Raw genomic sequence first — 15,126 nt, 5'->3', positions numbered from 1 at the left:
AGTGAAACTTACAATGTTTTGAAACTCTATGGAACCATATAAATACCTAACACAATTGCTGCATCATCCACACATCTGGTTAAGATTCCTGGCACATCCATTGAATTCACCAGCGGAATGAGGCCATGACGAGAAACTAAGCCATAGCTTGGTTTGAAACCAACAACCCCACAGTGGGCAGCTGGATTTCTGGTCGATCCTCCTGTGTCTGATCCTAAAGCCCTGGAATTTAAATGGAATTTTCTTTAGGAGAATGACATATCTGCCATTATATCTGGAATCTATTTTTAAGTGTATACTTTTAAATTTTATTTCCCCCGGTTATACAAAAGTAAGACATGCTTGTCTCAGAGAACTCCTAAAATACAGAAAAAGTGTAAAGAGGTAACAAAATATTCTACCGCCTGCGGCAAACACTGTTAACATTTTGGCCTATTAACTTCAAGACTTTTTTAAAATGCAGTTTTCTTTCATGGCTCAGGTCATTCTGTAATTGTAAGTTCCCATCTCTTTTTTTCTTATCATGAGCCTTTTGCTAGCTCATTAAAATCACTGAAAATTTAAAATATGTATAGTATTCCATCATATCAATTAGTGATTCCCAGGATTTTAAAGCCTGTTCTCCTATCAGTATACATACAGATACCTTATACCTTCCTTTAATGGTAGTTTTACAGTATGCTTTTATAAACTAAACACACTTCTCCCAGAAATTCATACACAGAACCTTCCACTACCTCATTTAGAATCATGGATAGAAATGTACTTTAATTTATTTAAACATTTATGTTGTTGCCAAGAAGGATAATAACTACATAATAAACTACTTTGTAATAAACACCTGTAAACATAAATCTTTGCCCATATGTCTGATTATTTTTTAGGCTGGCTTCCAAGAAGTAGAGTTAATGAGCCATAGGGTCTGCCTGTTATTCTAAGTTCTTAATCTGTATTGTCAAATGACTTGTCAGAGAGGCTCTGCCAATTTATATTTCCAACTGCAGTCAATCACATTTGGCCTTATGTTTTATTATCATCACTGAGTACTAGCAGTTCTTAAACGTTGGTTATCTGAATAACCAAAAAGCTTTGTTAATGTGCATTTTTGAATAATTTTTCACATTTATTTGTATTTGCATTACCCAACTATGAAGTGCTCATTTCTTTGCTCAGTTACCTATAGAGTATGTTTTTCTTATTAAAAACAAAACCAAAAACTAATCTTGAGGACATTTTGTTAAGTGAAATAGGTCAGTTATAAAAGCACAAATACTCAATAATAATTTTCACTCTAGGTACCCTAGAGTCTTCAAGTTCATAGAGACAGAAAGTAAAAGAGTGATTGCCAGGGGTTGGGGGGACAGGCAAATGGGAAGCTGTTGTTTAAAGGGTACCAAGTTTCAGTTCTGCAAATGAACCAAGTTCTGGAGATTGGTTGCACAACAATGTGAATGTATTTAACACTGAACTGTACACTTAAAAATGGTTAAGATGGTAAGTTTTAGGTTATGTAGATTTTACCATAATTAAAAATTTGTTTAAACTTTAACTATTTCAGAGAAAAAAGGTTTTTCTGATTAGAAAAGTGTATGTGCCAACTATAAAATTTAAAATATTGTGTAAGTATATGGTGTATAAAGTGAAATTTCTCTTATAATCAATCATTGCCTCCCTAACAATCCCATTATCAGTTTTGATATACTCATCCAGACACTTCCATGCAACTAACATATATACGTATGTAATTATTACTTTTAACAGGAAGAAGGTCATACTGTATGTAGTATTCTGCAACTTATTTTCCACATAACAGTGTATCTTTGATATCTTTCCGACACTACAAAGCCCTCTCACTTATTCCTTTTAGTGGGTACATAATACTCCAACAACCTTCCTGTTTTTAAAACTATTATAGAAGAAGCAAATCAAAAGGGGGGGGGGACAAAGCAGAACACCTGATAATTTGGGACCCATTCAATCTGAAGTTACTTTGGGTCTGTGCTTCTCTTGACTATACCCAGAATAAAGCTTTGGACTGAACAAGGCTCCTACCAGTCATATGGCCCTTGAGCTCTACAGAAAATGCAAATTAGATTGTCTTTCTTACCAAGTCCGCGTAAGCTACGAAATCAGGCTGTTGCTTTCACAATTTCTAAAAGGACACATTTTCTTATTAGGATTCACTGACGGCTGTATAAAAGTAAAACCTACATTTCCATAGGAATTATGTGTCAAAATGCCATATCTTCTCTGAGCACATTCAGAAAGATGAACATTAAGTAGCATGATGAGAGGAGAAAAAGCACCTAATCTTGCAGTCCTAACTTGTTGGAACTCTCATTAATATTAATGCAATGTTATAAAATTCCACAGAGAGGAAATGAAATGGTTTTACTTGTAAATAAGATTTCAGAGAAACTAAAAAAAAAAAAAAACAAAAAAAAACCCTCAAGAATCTAAATCTCCATAGCTCTAAAAAACATAAATAATTTTTTGGTTGCAATGTCTGTGACAGAGCTTAGTTTTAGCGGATAATTAAGGAGAAATAAAGTACATACAGTACTACTAAAGAAACACACTCAATTTTATACTGAAACTGAGAAAGTAAATAACAGTGGTATTTATTTACTCTTCTTTAGGTGGTTAAGAAATGCTTTACAAATGGGACTTAAAACATAAAGCATGATGGATGGATTCTTCCCAAATACAAAAATAGAACAGTTGAACAACTCCTAAAAAACGTGAAGAAAACTTTACTCCTTGATACACATTTTTAGTTGCAGATTTATGAAAACACTATTTTAAATATCCTACTGATACCTATCAGGAACATTTTTTCTCCCCCCCCCCTTTTTTAGACAAAAGCCTGATTTAGCTGAAGGATAAACCATAATTAGTAGCTCAGCAGCACTCAACTAAAGCCATGGTATCTTAGTCCCTAAATATTTGTATCATCGGTCAGCAGACACCCAAATAAATTATTTTAAAAATGAAATTCAATTACACTAACTGGTTTATTCTGCAAGATCCATAAAATCATGTTTTTTAAGAAAACCAGATACTACAGAGGAAGAGTTTAAATATTAAAGTTAAATGTATAAAATACACATTACATATACTGTACAGTTGAGCATATTCATAAGATACAATTTTTATATACCATCGAGCACAAATAACTCACTGAAAAGAAATAAAAATAGCACGTATGAACTACTCTGTTGTTGGATTCTGAGGATGGTTTATGACTATTTGTATTTGGTTGGGCTTTACAGTACAAACAGAAAAAAGCACCTTACGCAAAGCATGTGAACGCCGCTACCGCCGCCGCACTCCCTCCTGAGCTTCCTCCAGTTATAAGCCAATTTGAATCCTCATTCTCACCATGGGCCTTCTGCTTCCTCTTTTCTCTATATTGTTTTGAATAACTCCAGGGGTTTTTAACTGGTCCAAATACACCATCTGTGCTTCCAGATCTGAGATGAAGTGAAGCAAGATATCTTTAACAAAACTTCCATTTTATATGAGAATTTCACCTCCTGATTATATTATTTGCTCCTAACACTGTATAATCCACTGGAACTTGAATTGGGAAAAGCCAAGAAGCCTGCTTAGATGTAGTCTTCATTAATTAGATGGTTGAGGAGGTGGAGGATGGGAAGTAAGAGCATGTGGGAGAAAGTAGAGAAAACTAGTCTGTTAAGAAAAGGGGATTTTTACCCCAGTTGATCATCCAGTTCAGCTTATGATTTCCCTTGTAAATCAAGGTCTTGCAGTTGAAGAGTGTCATAAACACTCAAAGAGTTAACAAGAAGTCCTCAGAAGGATTCCCTCTATTAACCGGATGTTTTAAGACAAGCGTAAGTTAAATAATAACTTATTTTAAAAGTTCTGAAATAATTTCAATCTTACAGGTAAATTGGAAAAATCAAAATAATATGAAAAGGACTTTATACCCTTTACCCAGATTCACCTATTATTAACAAATCACCCAATTTGTTTTACCATTTGTGTGCTTTATGTGTGTCTGTAACATATACAAATACTTTTTGTTTCTGAACCACGTAAGGGTAAATTAGGTTTATCAAGGCCCTTTACTCCTAAATATTTTAGTATGTATCCAGTGTGCATTTCCTAACAGTAAGGGTCTTCCCTTATGCAGTCACAGTAAGGTTATCAATCTCAGTAGACTTAACATCCATACAATATTTTTATCTAATCCACTGTATGTAATCCAGTTTGGTCAGCTGATCCAATAATGTCCTTTACAGCATTTTACCCCCACCAGTACAGTCTCAAGTCAGGTATTGCCTTTAGTTATCATCATCTCTTTAGCCTCTTTTTGTACATTTTAAATCATTTACCAGCCAATGGACATTGAGTTATTTCCAGTTTTTGGTAATTATGAATAAAGCCACAATAAATATTGTACTGAAAGACCCTAGCCATTGCTTTTGTGTAAATATGAGTCTTCATCTCTTGGGTAAATATGTAGGACTGAGAATGTTGGATCATATGATGTTTAACTTTATAAGAAACTGGCAAACTATTTTCCAAAACGGCTATACCATTTTGCATTTCCTACCAACACTGTATGAGATACTCAATTGCTCTGCATCCTTGTCAGCACTTGATACTGTCATTTTTAAGCCATTCTAACAGGTGTATGTATCTCCTTGTGGTTTTAATTTGCATTTCCTGAATGACTAACCATGCTCAGCTTTTTTTCATGTGTTTAGTGCCAACTATATATCTTCTTTGATGAAATGTCTGCCTACATATTTTATCCATTTTTTTTTTTTAATCGGGCTGTTTTCTTATTTTTGAGTTGGGTAAGGTTCTATATATACTGGATGCCAGTTCTTTCTCAGATATATGTTTTGCAAAGATTTTCTCCCAGGCTGTGGCTTGTTTTTTATTTTTTAGTAGTGTATTTTAAAGTAGAGAAGTTAATTCTAGTGAAGTCCAATCTATCAGTTTTTTATTTTATGGATTGTACTTCATGTGTCTCATTTAAAAAATCTTTGCCTAACTCAAGGTCAGAAAGATTTTCTCCTACATTTTCTTCTATAAGTTTTAAGTTATACTTTTCCTTAGGCTCTTCTTCCCTCTTAGGGAATATTTTCATAGCCTTTCTTCATTTTTTATGATATTCATATTTTAATAGAATGTTTCTCATTTCAGACTTATCTTTTATTTCCTTGTTATTAGTTTCAGGTTTAACATTTTCAGCTGGAATACTGCATAGATGATGGTGTGTCCTTAGGGAATCACATCTAGTATTACACGATGTCCACTTACTCTCACTGATTATGTTCATTTTGATCAGCTGTTCAAGGCAATGTCCTAATAACCAATGTTCAAGTTTACTCTCTTGGATTAATTCATTCAACATTTATTTGCTGAGTGCCAAGAGATACCACTGTAAATAAGAGAGTCAAAGATTCTGCTTCTATGAAACAGGGAGCACAAACCAAGCAAATATTACAAATGTGACAAGTATTATAAAAGGGAAAATAGAAAGCACTTTTGGTGACACACTGAATGCTTTCTCTCCCAAATCAGGAACAAGGCAAGGATATCTGCTCTTACTACTTCTACTCAGTGTTGTACTAAAGGCCTAACCAACACAATAAGAAAGAGAAATAAGAAGAAATAAAACTGCCTCTATTTGTAGGCTACACGATCATCTACATACAATATATCAAAGAATCTACAAAGATCAACTAGAACTAAAAAGAGAGCTTAGCAAGGTCATGGGATACGAGGTCAATATAGAAAAATCAATTATATTTCTATATACTAACAAACAATTAGACATTACAAAAAATACCATTTATCATTAAAAAACTGAAATACCTGGGGGGGTGCCTGGGTGGCTCAGTCAGTTAAGCATCTGCCTTTGGCTCAGGTCATGATCTCAGGGTGGATGGAGGGGATGGAACCCTGCGTCATCAGGTTCCCTGCTCAGCAGGGAGTCTGCTTCTCCCTTTCTCTGCCCCTCCCACCAACTCATGCTCTCTCTCTCTCTCAAATAAATAAATAAAATCTAAAAAAAAAAGTTGAAATACTTGGGAATAAATCAAATAAATTACATACAAGGTTTATATGCAAAAAATCATAAAAATACTGCTGAGAAAAATTAAAATCTAAATAAATGGATAGATATAAAGTGTTCATGGATCATAAGATACATATTAAGATGTCAAATCTCCCCAACTTGATCTATAAATTCACAATCATAAAGTCTTATCAAGCTTCTTTGTGGAAATCAGCAAGCTGATTCTAAAACTTCTATGGAAATGCAAAGGACCTAGCATATGTAAAATAATTTTGAAAAAGAAAAACTGTTAATGGACTCTCACTACCTAATTTCAAGGCTTACTATAAAGCTACAGGAACTGGGGCACCTGGGTGGCTCAGTAGGTTAAGCGTCTGCCTTTGGCCCGGGGTCCTGGGATCGAGCCCCACGTCAGGCTCCCTCCTCAGTGGGGAGCCTGCTTTTCCCTCTTCTTCTGCCCTTCCCCCAGCCCACTCGTGCTCTCTCACTCTCTCTTGCTCTCTCAAGTAAATAAATAAAATCTTAAAATCAAGATAGCATATCAAAGTAAGTAGAGGGATCAACAGAACAGAATCCAGAAACAGATCTATATATGTATATATGCTCCAACTGATTTTTGACAAAGGAACCAAGGTAATTTAATGAGGAAAGGATAATCTTTTTTTTTTAACAAATAGGGCCAGAACTATTGGACACCTGTGCAAATAAATGAACCTTGGCTTTATTCACACCACATATAAGAAAATTAACTCAAATGGATCATGAATCTAAAGGTAAAAACTTTAAGACTTCTAGGAGAAAAATTTTTGTGACTGTGTGTCAGGTAAAAATTTCTTAGTTAAGATACAAAATGCATTAATCATAAAAAAAAAAGATGAAGTGGACTTCATCAAAATTAGGAACTTTCACTCTTTGAAAGGAAAGTTCAGAGAACAAAAAGACAAGCCAGAGACTTGGAGAAATTATTTGCAAATTACCTATCTAACAATGGACCTGAATCCAGAATATATAAAAGAACTCTTAGAACTCAGTAGGACAAACAGCCCAATTAAAAAAAAAAAAGGGCAAAAGATTTGAATAAATACTTCACCAAAGAAGAAACATGGGTAGCAAAATAAACACATGATGTTTAACATCATTAGTCATCAGGGCAACGCAGACTAAAACCAAAATGAGATCTGACCATATATGCATTAAACAGTAAAACATAATTCCACAGAGGGACTGAGAAACTGGCATTAGAGTCCTCAAGAAATCACCTCAGGGCTTTTGGGTACCTACATTTAATGAAATTAAAGACAAAGATGAAAGAAATACAAGAGAAGAAAATTTTAATTTTACTTACCCCATTGCAAACTCATCTAAATTTGTTTTTCCCATCAGGACAGCTCCCTTATCCAACAACTTCTGAACAACTGTAGCATTGTAAGGTGGTACATAACCTGAAAAAATTATTTTTATTGTAGGAGAGAAAACAGTGAACACGTAAGTCACATGCAAGAAACAAGATTTTAAACTACAACTAAGCTATTCATATTGGCATGTATTAATTATTCCTAATTTGAGTAGCAGGTAGTACTTTCTTCCAAAAACTAGTTAATTTTAATCTTTCTACTGCTAATTGCTCCGTTTTCCAAAGGCAATGGTATATTCACTATTTTTATCATCTAAAAACTAACAGTTACTACTACACAATACCGAATGATAGAGATGTACCCAATTCATTTGAAACTAATAGCATATCATTATTTTGCTCATTGTACTTGAAATGCTATATCCCATAGTAATTTTTTATCTATTTCCAGTCAGAAATAGATCTTTATTCTCAACTGAAATTTCATCTAGTGTGTACTCCATGACAATTATCAACAATCTACCTATCAGAGGAAACTGGGCCATATTTCTCATAGACTTTCTTTTAGTGTGTAGCACTCTGAACAAGATTTTGCCATGTCTTTTTCCTTCTAGGATCCAGAAATCTTGAGAAACAGGTTTCCTTTTGACCTACTAAACTGTAAAGAATAAAACTAAGCATCACTATAAACTCAGATAAATATAGTGATATAAGAGATGGAGGAGTTGGGAAACAAAAAACAGCTAGACAATAAAAGCGAATCCTCAGACCACCCTCACGAGAGGGGTGATGACAGCCCCTTCCTCCCTAGTCCCGTGGTATCAATGAGTGGGAGTCAGAGGGCACTGCGTGTGTGTGTGGTGGTCAGTTAGTAAATCTCCCCAAGTAGGATTTCTAAAACATCTTAAATAGGATACATCCATTAAGCTGGCCTACCTCTAAGGGATAATTTTGAATTCCGAAAGAACCAATAGTAAAAATATTCCAGCCTAAGTACTTCTTTTGCAGATATAATTTGTCTGAGAATACTTTGGTGCTTTAGTATCTTATCTTTAAGTTGAAAAAATAGTTTCATAAAACTATTAATGCTCTGGTCAACTAAACTTTACCTTTCAGCATGTTTGATGCACATGTTGTCTCAATGCTGGACGTGCTAAAGTTGTCTTTTACTGCAACGGGAATTCCATCTAAATCCCCAAGTGAGTGACCTGCGTTAAAAAGCCAAAAGAATAGGAGCTATATCCAGAATATAAAGACACATTAATACTAGTTATTACAATAACTATTAGTTTTTGGTAAAGATACTTCTTCATAAATCAAGTTGATGTTAGAAATTATTACAGTTGGGCATTAGAAAGCATCACATGCCCATTAGCCTTATTTTTATTGTACCTCATGGTAAGTTCTTTAAATAAGGCTATGTTTTATGTTAAAAAGCCTCACTTGACAAATGGAGACTGCTACATCCAATTAAATTCTTTCTCTAGGGATATGCCAATTAAGTATAATTCACAGTAATTTACCTTTCTTGTATCTTTTTTCCGATTCTTCAGCTTGCTTTAAGGCCACCTCTTCTGATACAGTAATGTAAGCATTTAGAAATTTGGTCTTCTTGATAAGGGAGAGACATTTTTGACAGAGCTCTGTTGGAGTAATGTGGCCTTGTTTCAGTGCTGTAGAAACCTGTAATATATACAATTCAAAAATGTTTTACTGAGGGGTGGGGGGGATAGGTTAGTCTGGTGATGGGTATTAAAGAGGGCACGTACTGCATGGAGCACTGCGTGTTATACGCAAACAATGAATCATCAAAAACTAATGATGTAATGTATGGTGATTAACATAACATAATAAAATAAAATAAAAACCTTTTACTGAGGCTGCAGAAGATACAAGTATTATACTGAGTGGGCAGATAGAGTGGTGAAGTGTAAAATGTTGAAGTGAAGCTTGGATTCAAAACCAAGAGAACTCTATACCTTGGGAGTATAGTGAATGAGGGTAATGCACCCATCACCTTGAGTAGGGGTGGTGGGGGGAGGCTTGGCGTGGGTGGGCATGGGTGCGGCAAGGCGGGAACGCAGGCGCTACAGAGTGAGAGCAACAGATTGGACAAGGCCCTGCAGGACCTTATGACTCGAAGTGAGATCTTTATGTTTTACTGCAGAATTCGAGTAAGAGCCACTACAAATTGAGAGAAATGCTTATAAAATATGGGTTCAAAAGCAAACTAAAACCAAACTTCCCCACAATCCTGTCTTGGATGCATTAGAAAGGCTAGTAAACAAAGTGTTAAGATAAACTGCATTACAAGTGACCAGAATCTATATGTTTATAGTAAGTGAAGCCTGAAGTGATGACTATTTAATACTTCCTGGAGGAAGTAATAGTAAGTACTTACTAATTAAATAAAAGCAATGAACAATAAATCAAAGATGACACCAAAGCTTTGCAGATTATCTGAACAGAGTTGGATGAGATGGGGGCTTGGGGAGAAGGTGGATGGGTGGAGTAATGTTTATTGAGTATTTACCAAGAGCCGGATACTATTGCTTTACGTGCATTACTACCTCCCTTCACCTTAACACAACCATGTAAGTTATATCTTATTAACCTCATTTTACAGATGCAGAAACTGAAGCTCAGAGAGGTTAGTGATTTGTCTGTGAAGCCACACAGCAGTACAGGGTAAGGGGAAGGTCATAACACGTGCTCTTTCACTATCTCTCTCTGCGCTAGAGCAAGCTCAGTCTGTCCTCTGAGCTGACTGCATCTTCAGGTGTCCTACATCCACCAAGCAACAGGAGCTTGCATTTGAGGAGAAAATCTGCAAATCATCTGCTCTCAGCTGTTGATTAAATCATCAAAGCACGGTATTCTTAGGGCTGAGAGTTTTAGGGGAGCTTAAAGCACTGGCAACAGGCCACGGAGAGGTCCCCTCAGGCTGATGCATAAGAGGAGGAAAGAGTCGCCAAGGGACAGCTGGGGGAGGGACCCAAGGAGGGGCAGGGCAGGGGGAGGGGCCCTGGGAGGGGCAGAGCAGCTGGGCTATGCCATGGCCAAACTGGTAATGAAGAAAATTATGCCTGTCTTTCTTTGCCTCCCCTCAAGTCTCCTAATGCCTACTATCCTCAGGCATTCCTGACTTGCCAGCTGGTGTAAGAATACAAGGGAAATGAGTTACAGTTGTGGTTACAAGGGCAAGAAATGAGATTGTCCAGGAGCACTCATTTTAAATGGTGCTGATCTTCATTAGGACCATTCTTAGGAAATCCAGATTTGAGAAAGTCAGTAAGAGAATTGGAGAAGGGAAATGAAAACAAAGACGGTAACTAGCTCGAATGGCCTGAGCATAAGGAGTGTGAAATAGAACAGTGCAGCTTCCCTGGGGCAAAACTGAAGGTGGCATAGCGGAATATAAGATGAAATCAACTGTAAGAGTTTTTTTTTAAACCAAATTCATTCTCCCTGACTTTTCTCTAATGGAAAGTAGGCTTTTCCTTGAGACCCCTGCTTTTCCTGCAGCTTTCTCAAGAGAAGACTGCTTTAGCTTCTACCCACCATGGACCAGAGTCAGGGAGAATGTACAGGCAGGCATCCTCCTCATTCCTCAATGCCCCCCTCTTCCCTCTTCGTTCAAAAATCCCAGCTCAGCTGAAGTACAGGCCTTAGAGGAGCTTATATCACTCTCCTTGGGGTGTGAATCCACCGTCTCCCGAGCACTCCTTTTCATTCATTGAAGATTTTTGCACTTAGCTCCCTTTAATCTTTACAGTTGCTCCTGCTGTTATTCTGGTTGACTTCAGACTTCAAGTAACGTACACTGACACCCAGCCTCTCGGTTCTTGACCTCATTTCAGGCAAACTTTTCCTTCACCTTGCCCCAGTTACCAACTCAGCTCAGACTACATCATTACCAGTATCTCTATAACCTCCGAAACCCCAATTTTAGTTATCCCACACCTCCTGTCCACTCAGCTCATTTGCTCAACCATCCACATGGTCAAGAAAAACATGGGGACCTCAGTCCTACAACTGCAAAGAAACAGAGTCTTCCAACAACCAATGAGGTTGAAAGAGGACCCTGAGCTTCAGATGAAACCACAGCCTTGGCTGACCCCTTGATTTCAGCCTTCTGAGACTCCTGTGAGCAGAGAACCCAGCTACTCCATTTCTGGACTCCTGACCCACGAAACTGTAAGATGATAATAGGATTATCTTAAGCCAAAAAGTTTATATTAATTTGTTAGGCAGCAAGAGAAAAATAATATGCCTTCTTAGAAAAATTAAGAAATCTTCCTCAGGAGACACTCTTCTTAGAAACTAGGGGAAGAGATCATTGTAAATACATATAATTTAGTAAATTTGTCCGTATAACAAAATTAATGTCAATAATAGCACTTAGTTCTAGGCATTATCCTAGATGCTTTATATTTCTTTCTTTTCAAGATTTTTAAAATTTTATTTTAATTCCAGTATAGTTAGCAGTGTTCTGTTAATTTTTAGGTGTACCATATAATGATTCCACACGTCCATACAACACCCGGTGCTCATCACAGCAAGTGCCCTCCTTAATCCCCATCATCTATTTCACCCATCCCCCACCCACCGATGTTTTCTATTTCATTTAATCTTTATATCCACTATGAGGGGCTGATATTCTTATTTTCTTTTTACAGATAAAAAACTAATGTTCCTGCTTGGGGTCACAAAGCTAGAAAGTAGCCGAGCTGCTGGGATTCAACCAAGGCCTGTTCTTGTTTCCAAACCCCATGCTCTGGACCACTATACTCTTAACTTTACAGAGAGCATCAGAAGTTCACTTAGGAAAAGAACCACCTTTTAAAAAGAATTGTTTTGATAAATGCTGAAGGTATAGGAGAGCCCTGGGGGCCTGAGTGTCCAGTTGACTGGAACCTGTTAACACACTCCATTCATGCTTTAGTCTCCAATGTTTCAAGGAATTGCATCAGGATCACTAGCAACCTCACATTCCTAAATCCAGCAGTCAATGCTCAGTCCTCATCTTACAAGTACTTTTCAGCAGCATTCAACTTAAGAGAACACTCTCTTGAAGCTTTTTCACTTGTGTTTCAGGACACCAAGACCTGGTGTTCCTCTTGCCTTACTGACCATTCCTTCACGTCTCTTTTGCTGGCTCTGCTTCCTATTGCTGACTGAATGTTGGAAAGTTTTAGGCCTTCTATTTTCGTACTCAGCTCCCTGGGTGTTCTTATCTGGCAACACACTTTTATTATCTTCTATACTCTGGCCACTTTACAATCCTCATACCTAGCTGCTTTTCTGATCTCCCAACTCCTAGACAGCCACCTGCTTAATTGACTTCTTCACCTGGATAGCCAGCAGACATCTCCAAATTAACATGCCCAGAACAGAAGTCTTGATAACTTTCCTCCTTCCAAATATGCTTCCTAAGAGTCCTTCCTGTATGGGGGTCCTCAAAAAACTAAAAACAGAACTATCATATGATCCAGCAATTCCGATTCTGGGTATTTAGTAGAAGAAATGAAAACACTAATTCGAAAAGATACATGCACCCTTATGTTCATTACAACATTATTCACAGTAGCCAAAATGTGGAAACAACCTGTCCATTGATGGATGCATGGATAAAGGAGATGTGGTATATATACAGTGGAATATTAGCCATAAAAAAAATGAAATCTTGCCATTTGTGACAACATGGATGGACCCTGAGAGTATTATGCTAAGTGGAACAAGTCAGAAAAAGACAAATACCGTTATGATTTCACTTACATGTGGAATCTAAAAAACAAAACAAAACTCATAGATGCAGAGAACAGACTGGTGGATGCCAGTAGGGAGGGAGGTTAGGGGATGGGCAAATGGGAGAAGGTACAAGAGATACAAATTTCCAGTCATAAAATAAATGTCATGGGGATATAATGTACAACATGGTGATTAGAGCCAATAATATTGTACATTATGTAACTATATGGTGATCAGGAAAAACTAGACTTATTGTGATCATTTTGCAGTGTATACAAATACCAAATCATGTTGTACACCTGCAACTAATATAATGTTCTATGTCAATTATACCTCAATTAAAAAAAATGGGGGAAAAAACCTCTTCCCCATCTTGATGTTACCACTTTCCCAACTCCCCAGGTCAAAAATCTAACCATCCTCCTTCATTCTTCTCTTTCCCTCAAAGTCTGTATCCAATCCATCAGCAAGCCCTAACTTAAAAAACAATCCCATTTCACATTATCTTTATGGCCACCGCATCTATGCTGCCATCATCTCTTGCCTTCTAACTGATTTTCCTGCTTCCTCGCTTGCTTTCCTACAGACCATATCTTTAGGAATAACCTGAAGGAGCTTTTTAAATTTTAAATCAAGGGCGCCTGGGTGGCTCAGTTGGTTAAGCAACTGCCTTCGGCTCAGGTCATGATCCGGAGTCCCGGGATCGAGTCCCACATCGGGCTCCCTGCTCGGCGGGGAGTCTGCTTCTCCCTCTGACCCTCTTCCCTCTCGTGCTCTCTATCTCCCATTCTCTCTCTCGCAAATAAATAAATAAAATCTTTAAAAAATATATTAAATTTTAAATCAAATCATATCCACATACTCACAAATTTCCAGAGGCTTCTCATTACACTTAGAATAAAATCCACACTCAGCACAGCCTAAAGTTTTCCATGATCTGGCTCCTGTTTATCTCTCTAACCTCATATCCCACTCTTCTCCTCTTCATTCACACTTCTCTAGGCATGCTGGCCGCCTTGCAACTCCTGAATGTGTCAAGCTTGCTCTTGCTTCAGACCCTTTGCACTTACTGTTCCCTCTGCCTGGAATACTATTCTCCCAGGCCTTCCCCTAGCTTCCCCTTCATATCCTTTAGATCTCTTAATAATAGTCAGAGAAACCTTTCCTGACCCCTCCAACACATCTGGCTCCCCCCGCTAGTTCTCACACTGTGGCCTGCTTAATCTTTCTTCATAGTACTTATACTACCTGTGATTATATTATTTACTAAAAAAAAAAAAAACTTCTTTAATGCCTGTTCCCCCACAAAAATGCAGGCTTCATGAGGGCAGGAACTTCTGATTGTCTTCAACGTTAATTCCATGTCTGGAACACAGAGGTGCTCACTAAACGTTAGTTGAATGAATGAACACCTGAGTTATTTAAAATTTGGAAACTGTTTTCCCATAGAACAATAATTAAGTGTTCTTAGGTAGACCCCCAACCAGCCTATTCAATATATAATTAATAACTTTAGGATTAATATTAGCCTGATGTGTGGCTCCTAGAAACACTGGGAAGATACCACAAAAGAGGAAGGTGAAAGTGAGATTCCTCCTCTTTCCTGAATGTACCTGCATAAAACTTGAGAAATAGGACTTTTACCTCCCATTTGGCATGTTACCTCCTTTTAGTGCTTCCTTCCAGGCCCCCTCTGTTACTCTAAGCCTCACTTAGGTCCCCAGCATTGCCTCAAAACTCTAGTTTCCAGCTCTTCTACCAAATTTCCTCCGCAGCAAATTTTCCCTTTTTTCAATTGATTCTATCAACTAGTATGTGATGGAGAGAAATTTTATTAAACTACTGTAACTCACAACAATGGGTGAATAAATCATTCGACCCTGCAAGGCATCTTTATATACTTAAAAGAACATGCACTAAAATAATCTCTAATTGGTAGAACTTGGGATGAACAATGATATGA

At 37.2% G+C, this 15,126-nt stretch overlaps 1 protein-coding gene across 5 annotated transcripts in view; it reads right to left on the bottom strand.

Moving 5' to 3' along the window:
- QRSL1 (glutaminyl-tRNA amidotransferase subunit QRSL1) overlaps positions 1–15,126 on the bottom strand; it is a 32,203-nt gene that overhangs the window by 15,339 nt on the left and 1,738 nt on the right. For all 5 annotated transcript variants that reach the window (XM_025863350.2, XM_025863343.1, XM_073893719.1 and 2 more), the window contains exons 2-6: positions 8,936–9,095; positions 8,522–8,620; positions 7,404–7,500; positions 3,297–3,473; positions 47–222 (exon numbers count right to left, since the gene is read on the bottom strand). In XM_025863350.2, coding sequence (XP_025719135.1) covers positions 47–222; positions 3,297–3,473; positions 7,404–7,500; positions 8,522–8,620; positions 8,936–9,095 — 709 coding nt within the window. The remainder of the gene's footprint in view (positions 1–46; positions 223–3,296; positions 3,474–7,403; positions 7,501–8,521; positions 8,621–8,935; positions 9,096–15,126) is intronic.

This window comes from Callorhinus ursinus, unplaced genomic scaffold (assembly GCF_003265705.2).
Source record: "Callorhinus ursinus isolate GAN/ISIS: 27379988/994484 unplaced genomic scaffold, GSC_fseal_2.0 scaffold6, whole genome shotgun sequence".
NCBI classification, from domain to species: domain Eukaryota; kingdom Metazoa; phylum Chordata; class Mammalia; order Carnivora; family Otariidae; genus Callorhinus; species Callorhinus ursinus.
The sequence above is the reverse complement of the archived record's forward strand: the minus strand, read 5'-3'. Positions and strand labels throughout refer to the sequence as shown.